At 40.5% G+C, this 20,332-nt stretch overlaps 1 protein-coding gene across 4 annotated transcripts in view; it reads right to left on the reverse strand.

The window, feature by feature from the left end:
• The window catches only part of MAML2 (mastermind like transcriptional coactivator 2), a 376,279-nt gene that overhangs the window by 278,806 nt on the left and 77,141 nt on the right, over positions 1-20,332 (reverse strand). The window contains exon 1 of one of the 4 annotated variants that reach the window (XM_033204260.1): positions 10,213-14,153. The exons of the other annotated variants lie outside the window; for them this stretch is intronic. Coding sequence (XP_033060151.1) covers positions 10,213-10,287 — 75 coding nt within the window. The 5' untranslated portion in view covers positions 10,288-14,153. Of the gene's footprint in view, positions 1-10,212; positions 14,154-20,332 lie in introns of those variants that run through there. 4 annotated transcript variants of the gene reach the window in all.

The following is a 20,332-nucleotide window of genomic DNA, read 5'->3' on the forward strand; positions in this document are numbered from 1 at the left end:
CTAGCCTCAAATATGGAGTCAGTGCTCAACACACAGATTTAGTCTTTTTTTTTTTTTTTTTTTTTTGAGACGGAGTTTCACTCTGTCACCCAGGCTGGAGTGCAGTGGCCGGATCTCAGCTCACTGCAAGCTCTGCCTCCCGGGTTCACGCCATTCTCCTGCCTCAGCCTCCCGAGTAGCTGGGACTACAGGCGCCCGCCACCTCGCCCGGCTAGTTTTTTTGTATTTTTAGTAGAGACAGGGTTTCACCATGTTAGCCAGGATGGTCTCGATCTCCTGACCTCGTGATCCGCCCGTCTCGGCCTCCCAAAGTGCTGGGATTACAGGCTTGAGCCACCGCGCCCGGCCCAGATTTAGTCTTGACAAGTACATATCAGATTCAGACCATGCAAAAAATAAATAAATAAATAAATAAGCCTGCAGAAATAGTTTGATCACCTCTAAGGAAAGAGAAAGAGGGTACAGACAGCTCCATTAAGTGGCCCTAGAGAAAGAGTTTGGAGAATTTGCTAAGAATTCTGAGATAGGAGTTCAGTAGCCGAAAAAATGTCACTATGCTTTCAAGTTCCCATATACTCTTGCTTAACATCTCATATCCCCACCCCAACCCACAAGCGTAAAGCCTAGATCAGAAAGAAAAAGGTCAAGCTTCCTATGGGAAAAATTCAGCATTTTTTACTAGAGTGATAGATTAGCATCTGCTTTCCAATCCATTCTACTCTGTTTAAATACAACTTTGCCCATTTTGCAGATGCCCACTGCCACTGCCTCTGCCCCTGTCCCTGCTAGGCAGAAGATGGTGAAGAAAAACACAGTCAGCATGGTTAGTCTCATTGGAAATTCTGAACCACTAACCTCAAATGGGCCATTGGTGCTACACCCATTCTAGCACATTCTTCTGGTTCCATTAACTCTTTCATTCTCCTGCATGACTATTTCACACCTTTTCCTCTCTCTTCTAAACCTCCAGCACCTGCTTCCCAATTCTTACTCCCAGTTGCTGGATGAACTTGGATTCCTATTTCACTGAGAAAATAGAAGCAGTCAGCCCACCAACAACCTTCCACCAACACATCTGACCACTTAACTGATATTTATACCCACCTTCACCAGTATGGTAGTCACTTCTATTGAATACTTGAAAACCGGCTAGTTCAAACTGAAATGTGCTGTTAGTGTAAAATGTACTGGATTTTGAAAATTAAATTTTCCTATTAGTGGTTTTATATTCACTAAATATTTTAATAGTAATTTGTACATATTAGGTCAAATAAAATCATTAAAATTAATTTCACTTGTTTCTTTTACTTTTTTTTTGAGACAGAGTCTTGCTCTGTTGCCCAGGCAACAGAGTGCAGTGGCGATCTTGGCTCACTGCAACCTCCACCTCCTACGTTCAAGTGATTTTCTTGCCTCAGCCTCCCGAGTAGCTGGGACTACAGGCACCCACCACCATGCCTGGCTAATTTTGTATTTTAGAAGAGGCAGGGTTTCATCATGTTGGCCAGACTAGTCTCCAACTCCTGACCTCAAGTGATCCATCCACCTTGGCCTCCCAAAGTGCTGAGATTACAGGTGTGAGCCACCACGCCCAGCCTGTTTTACTTTTTAATGTGGCTACTAGAAAATTTAAATTGTCTGTGTGGCTCACATTACATTTAATTGGACAGGGCTACTTTATTCTCTGCTATTACTATGCTCTTATTGGAGATTAAACCACTTTCTCCCTACGCATTAGAACCCCCTCTTCTTTCCCACCCAGAGACTTCACCCCAGCAATTCTCCCTGCTTTCTCCTTTTTCATTGATTTCCCCCTCTAATTGGATCATTCTCATCTGCATACAAACATGCCACTGTATTTTCTATTTTGAAAATACAAAACAATTCTTGACTACATGTCATAGTTCAGTTCCCACCTCATTTCTTTATACTAGAACTCCTTAAAAATGTCTGTACTCACTGTCTCCAATTCTTCTCATTTCATTTCTTATGAGTCTACTCCAATCCCCACCACTCCTACAAAATGGCTCCTGTTAAAGTGGTATGTGCCACAACTAGCACAAGCTGATTGTTAAATATTCAAGAACTTTGCAAGCTGATTGTTAAACTGTTTGTAGCTGGAAATTGACTATGATGGGAATATTTCCACAGGGAAATTTTGTAAACACTACAAATCAGGATTTTGCTGTTGTCACTGCTTTTCAGAGAGCCAGTTTACCAGGACACCACTGATTGAAAGTCACCAATGACTTTCACCTGACTCAGTGATCAATTACAGTCTTCAGCTTAACTAATTTATTGGCAGTATTTGACAATAAACTCTTCATCTGACAAACTCTTCCTCCTTCTTAAGTTCTTTCTTCACTAGCCTTTTGGGGCACCATTTTCTCTTATGTTCTCTCTCTCAGTTCTCTTCTGTCTCCTTTCTGCTTCCACTTCATCTTTCTGACCTCTAAATATTGGAGAGTGTTAGCACTCTGTCCAAACACCTCTTCCTTTCTTCAGCTATACTTCTGCTCCAGGTGTTTACATTTAGCCTTCTAGCCTTAAATACACAAATGTACACTTTTAAGCCAGCCCTTGCCCATGAATGCCAGCTCACTTATTTCCCTGACTACTTGGCCTCTCTGCTTGGATGTCTAATAGGCATGTCAAACTAACATGTCCAAAATGAAACTTCTAATTCTCTCGCCTCTTCTTTCCCCAGTCACCAAACATGACACTCCAACAATATCCCCCCAGCTCGATAAATGGCAGTTCTAGCCGCACAAGTCACACATTTTGAGTGATCCTTGGTTCTGTTCTTTTTTTGACACCCTACATCCAATGCATTGGCACTACTCTTGGCTCTGTCTTTAAAATATATCTAAAATCCACACTTTTCCCCACTTTTACTGCTACTAGCTTGCTAGTAGCTAGTAAGTAGCTCCAAGCAACCATCACTTCCAACTTGTGCAACTATACAAAAAACTTGCAACTTATCTCCATACAAGATCCAGAGTAAGCTTATAAAAATAAGTTAGATCTTCTTACACTTCTGCTTAAAACACTTTGCTGCCTGTCTTACTTAGAATAAAAGCAAATCTTCTTATTGGTCTACACAGCCCTACAAGGTGTTCCTGTTACCTCTCAGAACTCATCTCCCACCACTCCCACCTAGTTTACTCTGGTCCTGCTAGAGCTTCCTTGCAATTTGACAAAGATGCTTCGGCTCAGAGGCTTTGCACTTGCTATTCCCTCTACCTGAGAACTCGTTATCCAGATGGTTTCATGGCTCGCTCCCTTACTTCCTGCAGGCCCACTCTGCATGAAATTAATCCCCTCCATGGTACTTATCACCCTTTGGCACACTATATAGTGTTACCTGTTTATGTGTTGACATCCATGTAGGCTTGGCAGACAAATTATCTGCTTTTCTTTTTTTTAATTTAAAAAAACGTTTAAAATTTAAATTTTTTTAATTCTTAAAATTGTATTTTTTAAATTGACAAAAAATTGTACATGTTCATGAGTTACACAGTGATGTTTCAATACATCTAATGATAGTGCTCTGATCAAGGTAATTAGTACATCCATCATTTCAAACATTTATCATTTATTTGTGTTGGGAACATACACTATCCACCTTCTAGCTAGTTGAAACAATATATTATTGTTTGCTATAGTCATCCTACAGTGCTAAAGAACACTAGAATTTATTCCTCCTATCGAGCTGTAATTTTGTATCATTTAATAAATATCTCCTTATCTCTTTATATCTAGCAGTTAGAAGAGTAGTGCTTGGCCCATAGTGAAAGCTCAGTAAATGTTGAATGAATGAATATATTGATGTCACACCAGCAGCTTTGGAGCATGAAGGAAGCTACTATCACCTTCTCTTCTGTGTAAAGGATTAAGTGATAGACACATTTTAAAATGACAAGTGTTCAATTTCTCTGCCAGGCTGTCCTTGCATACAGACTAAATAGGGAGGCGTTTTGGACTGGCAAAACAATTAAATATGTCTTGATTCAGGATTAATAGTAACTTATTTGGTGATAATAACATTACAAACTCTTTTCTTAATATTTGTAAGAGGGGATTTCTCCATCTTGAAAGTCTCTTAATATCATACTTGGAGGACCTGCAGGAAGAACTGTAATTGAAACTGAAAGTATCCCCTAGGACACTGGCCTTGGTTGATTTGTGGAGTGATGGTGAGGGGTGAGGGAGAAGAGGGCGCAATAAAACAAATGCCAAAGTTTTTAGCAATTTTATATCACTAGCAATAAAGTAGTCTTTACAATTACACACACCTAACACCTAATGATTGTTTCCACTCCGCAATCCCTCATTCTCTTCTGCCACTGATGTTGCAAAAAAACTGAGGCTAAAGTTACCCAGTGAAAATCATGTCCCGCAAAATGTTGTCTGTCTTTTACTCAAGATGGTAGAGTACAAGCGGGAGGCCTCCCATCCCCAGGACTTTCATGGAGGTAGATGTGTTTCAGATATCTGTAGCTAGAATTCAGAGCATATAATATGAATCACAGATGATTGGTAATCTACAGTACCATTTTTTTCTCTAAGGTATTGGGATAATTAGATAGATAGGCCTGAGTTTTAATTATCTCTTATAACATTTTTTATGGGAATGTGTTCTGTGAGATTCAAATTCTTGCTTTATAACTGAATTTTGGAAGACATACATTATATGTGTAAATTGGAAACTCTGGAAACTGCCTGTATCGTTATTAGTAGTAAGTAGTAGTATTAAATTAGAGTTCTAGCTAAGCCCAAAAGGCAGGTATGTTTTAACCTTCTATGGTAGTAGGAACAATAAGCAGTGATTATCCCTTTTAATTTTCCAAACATTTTAGGAGGTGTTAGAGGTTCCATCCTGGTGGAGTTGGAGAAGCATCAATAGAAAAAGAGGCCCACAAATACAAACCCTTTTTGTTGTTGTTGTTGTTGTTTTTGAGACGGAGTCTCACTCTGTCACCCAGGCTGGAGTGCAGTGGTGCGATCTCAGCTCACTGTAACCTCCACCTCGCAGGTTGACGCCATTCTCCTGCCTCAGCCTCCTGGGTAGCTGGGACTACAGGTGCCCACCACCATGCCCAGCTAATTTTTTTGTATTTTTAGTAGAGACGGGGTTTCACAGTGTTAGCCAGGATGATCTCGATCTCCTGACTTTGTGATCCGCCCGCCTCAGCCTCCCAAAGTGCTGGGATTACAGGTGTGAGCCACCACGCCCAGCCAATACAAGCCCTTTAAAAACCAGACAGAGTAGCAGAGACACTCCTGGTTGTATGATCTGGCTAATTTCCGTTTTGTTCTCAATACTTTTTCCCATAAAATTACATTTGTTATGCTGTTGAGAAATATGTGCTTCTCTCTCTCTCTACACACACACACACACACACACACACATACACACCACATGCACAGATATATGCAATAGAAAATGAAGTCAACCAATATTATTGAGTTCTGAAAATGTACTACATGTTTTGCTGAGTTCTCTATATAAATAATATAACAGTGAATACCTTCTATATATGTGTCAAGTATTTCACATGCATTGTATCTAATCTTCACAATAATGAAAGCAAACCCTTATGTGATGCTTTGTGCAAGGCGTTGTTCTCAGCACTTTACCTTGACTAACTCTTTTTTTTTTTTCCGACCTGGAGTCTCCCTCTGTTGTGAGGCTGGAGTGCAGTGGAGCAGCCTGGAGTGCAGTGGAGCGATCTCCACTCACTGCAATTTCTGCCTCTCGGGTTCAAACAATTCTCCTGCCTCAGCCTCCCAAGTAGCTGGGACTACAGGCGCAAGTCACCATGCCTGGCTACTTTTTGTAGGTTTAGTAGAGACAGGGTTTCACCATGTTGGCCAGGATTGTCTCAATGTGACAGGCTTCTGAGGCAGGAGGCAGACACTAACATCACTGCTATCTTCAGATGAGGCACCTGAGGCAAGAGAAGTTAGATGAAACTTGTCCAAGGTCATATCAGGTGTAAACGGCTCACCTAGGTTTTAAGCATAAGCAGTCTTGCTTCAGTCATGTTCTTACTCAGCCATATCTTGCTGCCTTTTACACAACAACCTATGAGGAAAGTATTTTAATTGTCTCCATTTTCCTGATGAAGAACTGCATGAAGTCCCTTGCCTGGTTAAAGGGCATAATGGGATCCCATCTCAGGGTGCTGACATGAAAGTGTGGGTTCTCACAAAACAGCCTCCCACTGTAATATCTTGTCTCTTTGAACAAATACTTAGTTTCACAAAGTCAAGTGGCATGCCTTAAAATTCTTTTGCATAATCCCCCCTTGCACAGAAATACCCAAGCCTCTGCATATAGTAGATACTAACAGAGGAAAGAGATTCACACAGATTGATTTTGCATCATATGTAATTAAGAGCCAAAAAAAAAAAAAAAACCCTTCAACACCACAGCTTCCCTTTATTCTGAGAAAACTCCAAGGAAAACTGACTTTGATTTCCTAAATCATCTTTTGATTTACTCTAGTAGAGGAAAATCAATGCTAAAATAACTATTGAAAGCCATCTGAGATGTGCTGCTCTAACATGACGATGCCAAGGAATATAGACATTAAATTGATCTTGGAATCCAAGCTCCCCTTCCTTATCCAACACAAGACAAATCACAAAATCCACATGGAGGAGAAATCTTCCTATCTAGACTGCAGGACTTGTCATTTACTCAAAACAGAAATCTCCAATGCCATCTTGTTTACGAAGCAGCTAAGGTTGCTACTTCTGTACTCAAGTGAGCGCTGCCTCTTTGTAATATTGATTGCTGGGATTTTTGCTTGTAGTACACTGACAGAGATCGACCACTAAAATCTTTTGAGGCACATTTATCTTTCTCTGTATTGAGAGAGAAACCCCATTTTCCCCAAGAAAAGGCGAAGCTGTTCCAGCACGTTTTAAATGATTCATATTATCTGACAATGGAAAGGTAAATTCTCTCCCAGGATTTAGGGTATAATTCTCAGCCATCTGAGAATTCTGTTTATCTCACCTTGTCCCCTTGCTCAGAGAATCACAAATAGATGGAAACATCTAATGCCAAGGCATCTAAAAGCTCCAGCATAGGATACTGTGACTGCTCCAGATAGATTTTCTCCATGAAAACCAAAGTTTATGGTTAATCACCCTGTCCCCTTCTCATTATGGCACTATCAGACATATTTAAGGAAGTGATAAGAAGTCTTTGCAAAGGTATATAAGAATAAATATGATACACTGATGGTATCACTTACACTTTTTTTAAAGATAAGAATTTGTGAGACTTCTGGGGGATTTTTGACAGGTCCTATTAGGGTTATTTTAAAACACACAGAGGAAAGTGATTTGATGTTAAGCAGTGGCAAATCTACACAAAAACAAAAATAGTCATCGGAGACTTTCACTCAATATAAAGTTCTACCAAACCTATGCAAATAATAATCGCATTTTCTAGAAAGAGTTCTAAAGTAAGTCACACATACAAACCTCAGTAGCAGCACAAAACATCCTTTGTTGCCGGACGTGAGAAAAACACACTCGCTTCTAAAAAAAGCCATAGGAAGGAAGTGGAAGAACCTCAGGGGCGAGTGGGAGTGCGAAAGGAATGTTGCAGCTCTTTTTTTTTTTTTTTTTTAAACATGTAAGCTTGCTGTGGCTCTTAATAGTAGGGCTAGTAGTTGAAGAAGGTGAAGTTAAATCTTTGGGATCTTTTTTACCTATTCTTATTAGGGTACTATCAGCCAAATAAGTTTGAAAATCATGACAGAAGTACATTGATATTCTGGCTTTACATTGCCCCCCCACACACACACACACAAAAACTTTTAAAAAGCAAAATCAAAAGAACTAAAACACCTGCATAAGATAAAAATTTCACACATCTCAAAACAACCAAGACTGCCAAAATAAAAATTAAAAGTCATTCCAGAGCAAAGATGCGTAAGCAAAGCAATGTGCTGAAATTTTTGAAATGTAACAAAATGGAATATATTTGTCAGAGGCAGAGGATAAATTGAGGGCTCCCTTTTTTTTTTTTTTTGAGACAGAGTCTCACTGTGTCACCTAAGCTGGAGCGCATGGTGCAATCACAGCTGACTACAGCCTCTCCCAGGCTCAGGTGATTCTCCCACCTCAGCATCCCAAGTAGCTGGGACTACAGGCGAGTGCCACCACACCCAGCTAAAATTTTTTTGGTATTTTTTTTTAGAGACGGGTTTCCCCAAGTTGCCCATGCTGGTCCGGAACTCCTGAGCTCAAGTGATCCGCCCACCGCCCGCCATGGCCTCCCAAAGTGCTGGGATTACAGGCGCAAGTTACCACATCCAGCCTGAGGGCTCTTTTGAAAACACAAATATGATCATGTCACTTCCCTGCATAAAATCCTTTAATACCTTCTCACTGTACTAAGGATAAAGACAAAATTATCAATATGGCTTACAAAGCTCTTCATGAACTGTTCATTGCGTAACTGTCAAGCATCATGTTAGAGCTCATATTGATTGAATGCTGATTACTGACTGAGCATAGAAACTATTTCAGTGAATCTTGTTACAACATTTTCAGGTGTTATCCCCATTTTACAGAAGAGGAACTGGGACGCTGAGTTACTTGCCTAAGATTATAAGCTACAAAGTGGTTATGTCAAACACTGTTGAGGAAATTCCCAATCCCCTCTCACTTGCTTTCTCCATTGTTAGGGCTGGAAGATCTATGTTCTCACTTTCACATTTTCCCTGGTTATTTGGGTTGTGTTCTGGCCTATGACATACAGGTAGAATTCCAACAGAAGATTTCGGAGAAGCTTTGAACTTTTCTGATAAACTAACCTGACATTGCACATCTTCTCCCTTCTTCCTAAATGCGCCATTGTGCCTGGGGCTGCAGCCGCCATTTCCACGTGAGGGAATGACAAAGCCACAGGCTACGGATGTAGAACAGAAGACAGAAAGAACCTGGATCTGTGATGACCTCATCAAGCCCTGCACAAACCCTGGACTGCTTATTGCTTATTGTCGGACTTTTTGTTTTGTGGAGATAATTTCCCCTCTTTTTTTCTTTTTTTTTTTTTGAGACGGAGTTTCACTCTTGTCGCCCAGGCTTAAGTGCAATGGCGCGATTTCGGCTCACTACAACCTCTGCCTCCCGGGTTCTAGCGATTCTCCTGCCTCAGCTTCCCTAGTAGCTGGGATTACAAGCGCCCCCCACCAGGCTGGGCTAATTTTTGTATTTTTAGTAGAGACGGGGTTTCACCACTTTGGCCAGGCTAGTCTCGAACTCCTGATCTCAGGTGATCCACCCGCCTCGGCCTCCCAAAGTAGTGGGATTACACGTATGAGCCACCACGCCTGGCCAATTTCCCCTTTTTATATGAACCTCAGTAAGGTAGACTTTCTGTTCTTTGGATGCCACAAAGAAAAAAAAAAAAAAATCTTAACTGATACAGCTATGACGTTAGGATTCCAACTGGAAACTCTGATTTCAGAGCCCTTGAGCTGAATTCCATTCCTCCCTGTTTCACTCTTACTTTTGTGCTCTTTGCTATGGCCACGCTGATCTTGAAGTTCCTCAAAATGACCACATTTCTTCCTGCCCCACAGCCTTTGCTTTTCCCTCTGCCTGAGGAATCTTCTACTTATCCTTCAGATCTCAGCTTAAATACTGAGATACTTAGCTATCTCAGTATTAAATGGAACTTAAATATTTCCCCCTATACATGGGTTCACAGAAACCTGTATTTATCCTCTGAGCCTTATCACAATCACAAACAAATAAGAACTTAGTGCTTGTCTTCCCATGTTACATGGTAAGTTCATGAGGTTAGGAACTGTGTTTCTGGTTGTACATAGTAGGCAGTCAGTAAACAGTTATTACATTAATGAATCAATACAGGCATTCCTCATCCACGGTTAATTTCTGAGCTAGACAGACAAAGATAGGAAGTTACTTATTTTACACATCTGAAGCCACATAAGTATGTCAGGCTGCAACACATCTTGTTTGACTCTATTAAATGCCATAAATATCTCAACAGAAAGAAAGGAAAAACCCTACAATCCAGAAGCAGGCTGTGAAGACAGAGGACATGCCAGTAAGAAAGAAATGAATACTTTGGGAAGTAGCAATCTCAGAACTAGAAAAGTGCTACAAGAAGAAAACCGCCAGTGGCAAGACAGGAACTACATTGAAAACAGGGATTACCTTGTAAAAATACAGTTTCCAGCAGACCAAATATAGGCACAATGTTTCTGTGAGCCCAACTTTTGCATTCAGCATTTTGAGAGGTTTTTCTGTGTGAAAGCATTTCCAATTTTATAGTAGAGTTGTAGAAAAATGTTGCAACTTATATAAACTTTGTTTTATTGCCAAATTTCCTGTAGCCCATCCACTCCATGTAGCAAGAGATAACTGGTTTGCATCATCTTTTTAAAATCACAGCTCTGGAGCTGCACTATTGGAACACTCTCTTGTCACCCTGCAACCAATCCTTTCATACTTCTTTCTCCTCCATTGGACTGTAAGTTCTTGAAAGTGGGAATCTTCTGACTCCAATTTTTTAATACTGAGCACAGTGCTGGTACAGTATATGAACTCACTATATCTTGTTACTATAAATGAATAAACAAAATGCATAGGCATGTTAGGCATTTAGTAAATACATGTCAAATTGAATCTTTGACACATGACTTGGAATTACTTCCCTTTCAAGGTATTTGTTCAGTGAGCATAATTATAGAGTCCACAGTCTAAGAAAGTCTTCATTATAGAGGAAAACTAAAAAAGAACCCTTGGCTTTTCAAGACAATATGCCTTGATGGCAACCCCCTTTTTATCACGCACATATTTCATGCACAAGGACAACTTAAAACTTGAAATGAAAAAAAAACAAAAACCTCTATATTTCTTGGCTCACCGGTGCTGCCGATTTCTGGTATTCTCTCTTTAATGTGTATCCTGGGGGTGATGGGAAGAAGAGGAGAGACAAGAAGGACAACTAGTAACAGAAAGGAAAAGAATGAATTGGGAAGAGGAGCAAAGAGGACGGTGAGGACTGGAATAACAAATATAAAGAATAAAGTCTGATTCCTTTCTGTTTCCTGCAATCTCTCATTGCTCCTGTCTCTGATAAAAGTGCCTATAGATTTGCTTACTTGATCCTAATTTTATGGCCTGTTCAAATATTAAAACTTCCTTTTACATAAATTAATTTGAAACTAAATGCCTTTAGTTTTTACAATGATAGGTTTGTGGCTTTTGACATCTTTTGGTCCTATTCATCAAAATCATTTGCAGAGTCCAAAGTAGAGCAGAGTAGCTTTAACAACACCCATGGAGGATGAATAGAATACATTTTCATATTTACCAAAAGTGAAACTTACAAGCATATATTATCTTCTGCCTACCTTGTAAATGTCCCATGTTTTCATTTACATATTGTACCAATTAATATTTCTTGGTACTAATCAGAGTGGAATCCAATCCTGACACGGGAGAAAACATGACCAAAAACAGTAGCAACAAGAAAAAAATGTTTGTTTCAAGTACGTGGATTATATTTTCTAGGGCCTTAAAAAAAGAATGAAACTGAAAGAGGCAGCTTGAAGAAGCTTACACGTGTTTAAAACCCACATCCTGTTGTTATCCACTGCCCTGGCACAGAGGAGCTGGAAGGTGAACGTCCTCATTAGGGTCCCTATTAGCTGTGATTTGCAATGGCCTTCTCCAAAGAAGAAAATCACATTCACCCGCTGGACAATGGCCCAGGTATCACCTTTGATGGGAATCATATACGGAGTAAACATCTAAGCCCAAGAATACAGTGGTCTAAGCCAGTGGGCTTAGAAGTTGCAAGATCCTCCATGCTTCATTCCAGCCACTATCAGCAGATTCTAAATCACCCATGAGCAGAGGCGCCCATCTGCCTAAGGCATAAACGAAATTATAACAACAGTGAGCGAGCCAATGGGAGTCAGCCAGTAAGACTACGAGCAGCATGATGTACTCAGACTTTTGTTCCTTTTTTATTTATTTGGTTAAAATACATGTGTTTTTGCTTCAGGCAGATGTTGGTATCCCAGCCTTTTATACAGGAAGCTGTAGAAGGGAGAGGACTTTCTGGGTGGGAGCAACTTACTGTGGAGGCCAAATGGCATTTTTTGAAGGCCCCGAGATTTTTTAAGAAAACTCTAATTCTGTTCAGAACTCTTTCAAAGGGTGAAGACAAACTTAAGAACTTTATACTATAATAAAAATAATTACAGAGTGTTGCTTTAAACTTGTATCTTGAAGTTCCTCCTTTAGGTTACTCTGCTTAACAACCACAGACTCTTCCTAATGGCTTATTTGCCTTCCTTTTCAATTTTCTAAGTGAAGGCCAGCCCCCTTCAAGATGTTCTACCAACTCAGTCCTATTCTCTCCAGATGTTTTTTTTTTCCTTCTTCTGAAAAGCATGTGTTGATAGACTACGGGGAACAGACCAAGAATTATTTTTTAGCCAGTATTTTCCCCTTGCAACTGTAAGTCAGCCTTCCTCAGAAGGAAAGGTGGGACAAGTGATTCTAATGTGCTTCGCTCCAATGCTTCCATCTCAATAACCCTTTAAAGTGAAAACTGTGGAGAGTAAAGTGAAAAACTTCTCTCCATCTGGAAGCATTTATACAGAGAGGTGTCTTTAGCTTAGTTGTTTGTCTAGAATTTCCATTTATGAACCGACTTGCCTTTCTCCTGTGGGTATGCTGAAGAAAACTGTTTGCAAAATCCATTGTATGCAATAATCCAGAGGCTCCTTCAAACTCAATCAGGCTGGAAAGGCTAAACATGACTCATAGGATTCCTTCAACAAACACAAAGTAAGTCAGAAGTCAAGGAGAGACTCGTCTCAATGTGGACCAGCTTACCTAGCAAGTCAGGGAATTGTCATCAAACCAGTTTCCGGCTTGCAAGACCTTGACTCCTTTCAGTAAAGGTGTCAATTCTTTTTCTGAACAATCTCAATGTGAATGACAGGGCCTGACTCTAGCGGAAGGTGTCTTTAATCTTTTTATGGTTCAGTATAAAGGTTACTTTAAGAAAAGACTTGGGATATGCTTTCAAGATACCTACTTGTGATTTTTTTTTTTTTTTTTTTTTTAAGCATCAGTATGTCCTGTTCTGATTCAATCATTGTTCTTTCAAACAGGCTGGGAGGAAAGGTTCTTGGACATCCACAGAGAAAACTTATTCAATAAAACATTTTATAATCCTAGGAACACCTGTGCCACCTTCCTAAGGGCTAGTCAGTTCAAGGACTTCCTAAAAATGAAGGTTGGACTGTGCGAATGCCTGAGTGTGTGGGAGTGGAGTCACTCTGTGTGGTGGTGGGGGATGGGGTGGGAGGAAGCAAAGCGGCAGAGTCTAGAAGGATGGTGGTACAGCAGAAGAAAAAAGAAGAATGTCTGAATCTAGAGTGGCCCCATGAGACCCAGTCGGTATTCAGGTGACACTGGAATAACAGGAGTTCCTTCTAAACCCAAGACAGCAGCAGACACTCTGTCATGCCACACCCTTCTCAACTGTCTTATCCCTTGGCCATCTCCTTTTTAGAAGCTAAAACAATACTTTTTTTCCTCAGAGATCTTGTTCTTGGAATGGAGGTGCAGCATAGTTCCGGCCAGTAAGATGGACATCTGATAGGAGAGGGGTGTGCTTTTTGAGACACTTGCAGCTTTTCTGATAAAAGGAACACCTGGGCTGCCCTCCCTCTAGCCTGCCAATGTGATACCTGGAGTTTAAGACTATGAGAGAAAGGCCGAGAGAATCACAGACAAACTGACCCTGAGCCATGATATTATTGAGTCACTAAACTAATATCCATAATGACCTATATCAAGAAATATTGTAGTGTGTGTCGGGGGGGAATCCCTATTTGTAATCACTTTATTTCTTACACTGTTAGTTTTCTGTTATTTGCAGGCGAAAAAAAAATTCATAATTGATTCAGCAGAGGAGGCAGATCAAATGAGTAGCTATCTACTCTTAGAAAGGTTTTTTTGGCTGGGTGCGGTGTCTCATGCCTGTAATCCCAGCACTTTGGGAGGCCGAGGCGGGCGGATCACGAGGTCAGCAGATTGAGACTATCTTGGCTAACAAAGTGAAACCCTGTCTCTACTAAAAATACAAAAAATTAGCAGGGCATGGTGGTGGGCGCCTACAGTCCCAGCTATTCAGGAGGCTGAGGCAGGAGAATGGTGTGAACCTGGGAAGCGGAGCTTGTAGTGAGCCGAGATCGGGCCACTGCACTCCAGCCTGGGCAACAGGCAACAGAGTGAGACGCCGTCTCAAAAAACAAAGAAAAAAAAAGTTTTTTTTGTTTGTTTGTTTGTTTGTTTGTTTTTATTTTGAGGAGAACGTAGCTTTGAAAAACCTGAGTGAAACTAAATATTCTTCTAAGGGTAAAACCAATATAGCATATCATGGAGCCTCATAATTTATTTCAAATTTTATGCCGGAAACAACTTACCATCATTACTCTATGCTATGGTTTGAATGACTCCAAAACTCATGTTGGAACTTAATCTCCATTCTGGCAGTATTGACAGGTGGCGACTTTAAGAGGTGATTGGATCATGAAGGCTCTGTCCTCATAAATGGATTAATCCATTCATGGATTAATGGGTTATGATGGGAGGGGAACTGGAGGCTTTATAAAAGGAAGAGAGACCTGAGCGAGCACATTAGCACGCTCAGCCCCCTCTGCCACGTGATACCTTGTGCCACAGAGTTCCCACCACCAAGAAGGCTATCAACAGATGCAGCCCCTCAGCTTTGGATCTCTCAGCCTCCATAACTGTAAGAAATAAATTCCTTTTCTTTATAAATTACCCAGTTTTTGGTGTTTTGTTATAAGCAAAAGAAAACAAACTAAGACACTCCATCCAGTGGTTCATGAGATTTATTGAGATGAAAGACAAGACATATTCTATAGCTATAACCATAGAATTGCTTTTGTGAAGGATATTTATGTTTATATGAGCCTATAACCTTATTTTCCTATATGATCCGAAGGTATCATCTAATGGGGTTCTTGGCTTACCTCAAGTCCTTCTGCTAATATTGGAGACTTATAGAGACTTTTGAAAGGAACACAACATAATAAGTGGAAAGAGCAAAATATCTTGCCTGGTCCCTAGCTAGTGACATGATATTGTGCAAATTACTTCAAATACCTGAGTTCCATATTATTCATCTATAAAATAATGAAATGTTCAATTCGGTAACTATTTCAATGTTATTGTCTAAACAGTTTGGTTATAAACAACCGAGTTACCTAACTACAGACAATTTTATATTTTTTCACCAGTATTTATTATGTTAGATTTCTAATATATCACCATGAACGAATATTTAAATTCTAAAATTTGTATTTGATAGGGTCAGAATTCCTAAAATCAATGGCATTCTCTGACTCAAAGAGTTATTTCCCTCCAGGCCCATTGTTCTCTATATTAATGTTTTTAAAAGATGGCCTAAAGTCCCTGCATCTTTCTGGGTCCCAACCAATAGCTACTGAATTTGAGTATTTGAGGATGGAACCCAGAAATCCGTATTTTTCACAAGCATTCTGGGACATTCTGACATGTACTAAAGTTTGAGGACCACTAATGTGGAAATAGGTGTCACTGAGACATTGGAAGATTAAAAATTGTGTACAGTTTTTATGATAAATGAAGACAGAGTTCAGGCACAGATTCAGTTTTTTACTTTTCCAAATGTGCTGATTTAAGGTCATTTATAATGTTCTCATAGATTAATTTGACCCTCAATTAGCATTATTTATTGCATAAATAAAATTCACAAAATCAAAGTGAAAATAATTCTCCCAGGATTTTGATTACTGCTCATTTTGTTTCCTCTTGTTTTTCCCTCCAGTCACCATTTGTTCTTATTTTTAAAATTTAATTCTTTTCTTTTGGAGACAGTCTCGCTCTATCGCCCAGGCTGGAGTGCAATGGCGCAATCTCGGCTCACTGCAACCTCCGCCTCCCAGGTTCACGCCATTCTCATGTCTCAGCCTCCCGAGTAGCTGGGACTACAGGTGCCTGCCACCACACCCAGCTAATTCTTTTTTTGTATTTTTACTAGAGATGGGGTTTCACCATGTTAACAAGGATGGTCTCGATCTCCTGACCTTGTGATCTGCCCCCCTTGGCCTCCCAAAGTGCTGGGATAATTTAATCCATTTTTTAAATCCTTGTTTTAATGCTGTGTTTCATTTACTTCCCAAAGAATGGCAAGCTTATAGATAAATATGGCAAGTGCCATATTTGCCTGGTTTACTATAATCTCACCTTCCTGCACCTTCTGGCTTATTTTTAATTGTATCATCCATTAATAAAACCAAAGGAGTTGTGTTTACTTTGCACTCATGTTTTTATTGATCTCTCTTTGGCTAGATTTGATAGTAATCATTATACTAATTGCTAATGGTAAACTGCTTCCCCAGGAGTTAAAAAAAAGTTCAGGAATTTCTACTCCAGTTTATACAGTTGATTGGGCTGAGAACAGCATGGCATTGCAATCTCTATAAAAACAACGCATTTCTCAAGAGTAATTTGCTCACCATAGCATTTGGTATACGATCACCTATTTAATCAATTGTGATTTATTCAACTTTTCTTTTATTATAAACTAGTCAAAATATTCTCCAAAATGTCATGTCCAATTCAGGTATGTTTTGAATATACTGCCTGTTGCTGTTAAAAGCAGAACTGAGATCTGTAAGAGAGACCCACATTATTTGCTAATGTTTCAAAGCCATTTAAAAGGCAAAATAACTTGGAATAAACAGACTGAATCAAAAAAGGTTAAAGCTATTACAATTCCAACAATTTAACAACAATATTAGTCATTGTTATTTCACAATAATATGTTCAGCACTTCTAAAGTGTTTCTCAATCAGAAAATGTTCATGTATCTTACAAAATTTTAAACTACTGATGAGTCATACATAGCACCTTAAAAGGAAGTCTGGTGTCCATTGTGAAAGATAAGGATTTAAGCAGCAGATGATCTCCCACTGATGACATACATTTATCCAAAGGGGAAGCTAAGATAGTTCTGAAAGAAAGGAAAGGTGAAATGGGATCCTGATCTTTTATATAATACATCCTCTAGCCACAAGGGAAATTCCTTTTGAGTCTGTACTTGGGCTCAACAGGATGGAGGAGGCACTGGTGGGACCACAATGACCCCTTTTAACGGTCAAAGTGGTTGGTATCATTAAAGGAGCACCCAATTTGGAGTCAGGAGACCTGAATGTATGTTTCCCAATCCTTATTTATTATTTGTGTAGCCTTGTGCATGTCACGATCTTCCTGGGCCTGTCTGTGCCCTTATAAAAGACCTTTAGCATTCATGTATTAAAAGACCACCTTAGGGGGATTTTGTGAGGGAAAATTAAGGAAATGTATAGAAATCACTCTGAAATAAATGTTGGTTATAGTTATAATTCAAATAAGAGCCAGATCACCTCTTTAGATCCTAAAAGCCAAGTATGGCCAAGAGTGCCAGAGTGGCTCTTGTTTGGGCTATTGTTCTACATTTGCCCACAATTATCTCAGCAACTATTCATCCCCAAGTAACCTAGCTGGAGGAGTCTAGCCCAATGCAGAGGTTACAGGTCCGTAACTTTTGTAAAGGCCCCTCACAAACTAAGATGTCAGCTGCTGCCAAATAAGTTACAAAGTATGGAACACATCCATGTGTTCATTTTTATAAGGCCCAGACCCCCATTCAGTTTAGTATCTGGAAACCCTGACTTTTGCATGCTGCTGGAGAAAAGATTATCTCCAAACCAATTCCTACCTCTGGCAGGAATGTGCACTGGAACAGATTGAGGCAAAAATAACTCATCTGAACACAATATGCAACAGTGTATACAAATATGTTTTAGGGCTGGACTTGAGTTCTGATTGTTAACATGTCCTGTTTTGTGCCACCCACTCAAAAATGTGTCGTATTAGGAGTCAGGTTCTATTCCTGACCCTCTTAGTCATGCTGGGCAAGGCATTTCCATTTTCCTTAAGCTTTATTTTACCCATCTTGGAATCTCTCCTCATCCACTCTACCATACTGGTTTCAAGTTATGTCTTCTAAGCTAATAAAGGAGGGTCCACAAATTAAGCATTACGAATTGTACTAACCACTGTACTGAAGTAGGAGTCATGACCCCAAACCACTTCTTAAAATGCTCCTGTAATGAAAACGTTGAAAGGAGTACAAATCATTGCTTCAAATACTCTAAAAACTAGTTACCACACAGCATATCTTATTTCTGCATAGGGAACTTATTTAGTTTTGCAAGAACACATTTAATACCCTAGATGTGCCTTTCTTCTGCTATAAGCCCACTACATCCTATGAGGAGAAGAGTTTGAAGAGCAAGACCCTCTGGCTTTCAGAAGTTAGCAGACGGTCAGGAATTACCAATACTGAGGCTGTAACATTAACCTAAAGAAATCAAGCCATTTCAAATTGTTATATAACTAAACCATGCTATTTACTCTTTGTGCACAAATACATAGTGTCAGCTGACTTTAATTAGGAATGTGGTAGAGACAGCTACAGAGGACAAGCTACAGAAGAGGCCAGGCAATTGCCGGTACAAGCAGGCACGATGCAAAGCATTTCTGTCTGTGAAAATGCACAGAAAAGTGGTTGGCTTTAGTGTGGGGAAGATGAGCGGAGAGTTGGCAGAGGCAGAAAATGTGATGGAAAAACAACAGAGTTATTTTCCCCATGAGTTACTCCTGCAAGTTGTGTAACCTTTCAAGTGAATAACTAGAATATGGCTTATGATGCAACTGAACAGAACAGAAGTCTGCACAAAGTCCTGTTCAAAAGAGAAGGAACACAACCACTGGTGAAAGACAGCTTAGCAGGTGAAGACTGTTTCCCTCTGAAACTGAAGTGTCGGGAAGGGAAGAATTGTTCCTTTAAATGATATGGAAGAGGGGAAGAGAAGTGCTGGATAGAGGAAGGCATGGTCTCTGGCTAGGACCCCACCCCCACGGACCTAGGTGGGGACAGGCATTTTTGTTTTCCTGCCCGAATGTTGCATTTCCCAAGACCACCCATGTCCCCATCCTGTGCCTATATAAACGGGAGACCCTAGCAAGGCAGAGACAGAAGTGTTGGAAGTGGAGAGGAGCACATTGGCAGAGGAACACACAAGCGGCTAGATGTTGAGGGCAACACACCAGCAGGCACCAGCAGGCCACTGAGGGGCAAAACGAAACAGAGTTTGGCTGGGCAGTCGGAGGAGCGCTCGGCTGCCAAGCGGCCCGGCTTCTGGGGGAGACCATCTCCCTATGGCTCTCCCATCTGCTGAGAGCTTCTTCCACTCAATAAAATCTTGCACTCATTCTCCAAGCCCAGGTATGATCTGATTCTTCCGCTGCACCAAAGCAAGCAACCCAGGATACAGAAAGCCCTCTGTCCTTGCCACAAGGTAGAAGGTGTAATTGAGCTAGTTAACACAAGCTGCCTTCAGAGGGCTACACTAAAAGAGCACCCCGTGACACATACCTACTGGGGCTTCAGAAACTGTAAACATTCACCCCTAGACACTGCCCTGGGGTTGGAGCCCCACAGCCTGCCCGTACTGAAGAAGTGAGCCACTTCCCCATCCTACACCCTGCAAGGGGGACAAGGGAACTTTTCCCATTTCACCTCCTCTGTCAGTACTAAGCTGGTCTGTATGAGGACGGCAATCTTTGAAAAACAACATATTGGCCTACCTTGGTGGCTCACACCTGTAATCCCAGCACTTTGGGAGGCCGAGGTGGGCAGATCACGAGGTCAGGAGATCGAGACCATCCTGGCCTGACACAGTGAAACCCTGTCTCTACTAAAAATACAAAAAAATTAGCTGGGCGTGGTGGTGGGCATCTGTAGTCCCAGCTCTTTGGGAGGCTGAGGCAGGAGAATGGCATGAACCCAGGAGGCGGAGCTTGCAGTGAGCCAAGATCATGCCACTACACTCTAGCCTGGGTGACAGAGTGAGGCTCCATCGCAAATAAATAAATAAATAAATATAAATAAATAAAGAAAACAGAAAAACAACATATTGATGCGATTCTGAGCTTCACTGACAGTGAAATTGACTACATCTCCAACTGATTAACTATATCTCAATTTCAAATACTGCCCTGACCACAAAGGTAGAATCTAAATATGAACTGACATATTAAGACCTAGGTGCTTAAATGGTAGGATGTACTTATTCTAGGCTTCCTGTGCTATGACAGGCTTTTACTCTTATGTGGTTAGGTATGTTTCCAG

The sequence above is a fragment of the Trachypithecus francoisi genome, unplaced genomic scaffold, assembly GCF_009764315.1.
Source record: "Trachypithecus francoisi isolate TF-2019V2 unplaced genomic scaffold, Tfra_2.0 Lachesis_group8, whole genome shotgun sequence".
Lineage (NCBI taxonomy): Eukaryota > Metazoa > Chordata > Mammalia > Primates > Cercopithecidae > Trachypithecus > Trachypithecus francoisi.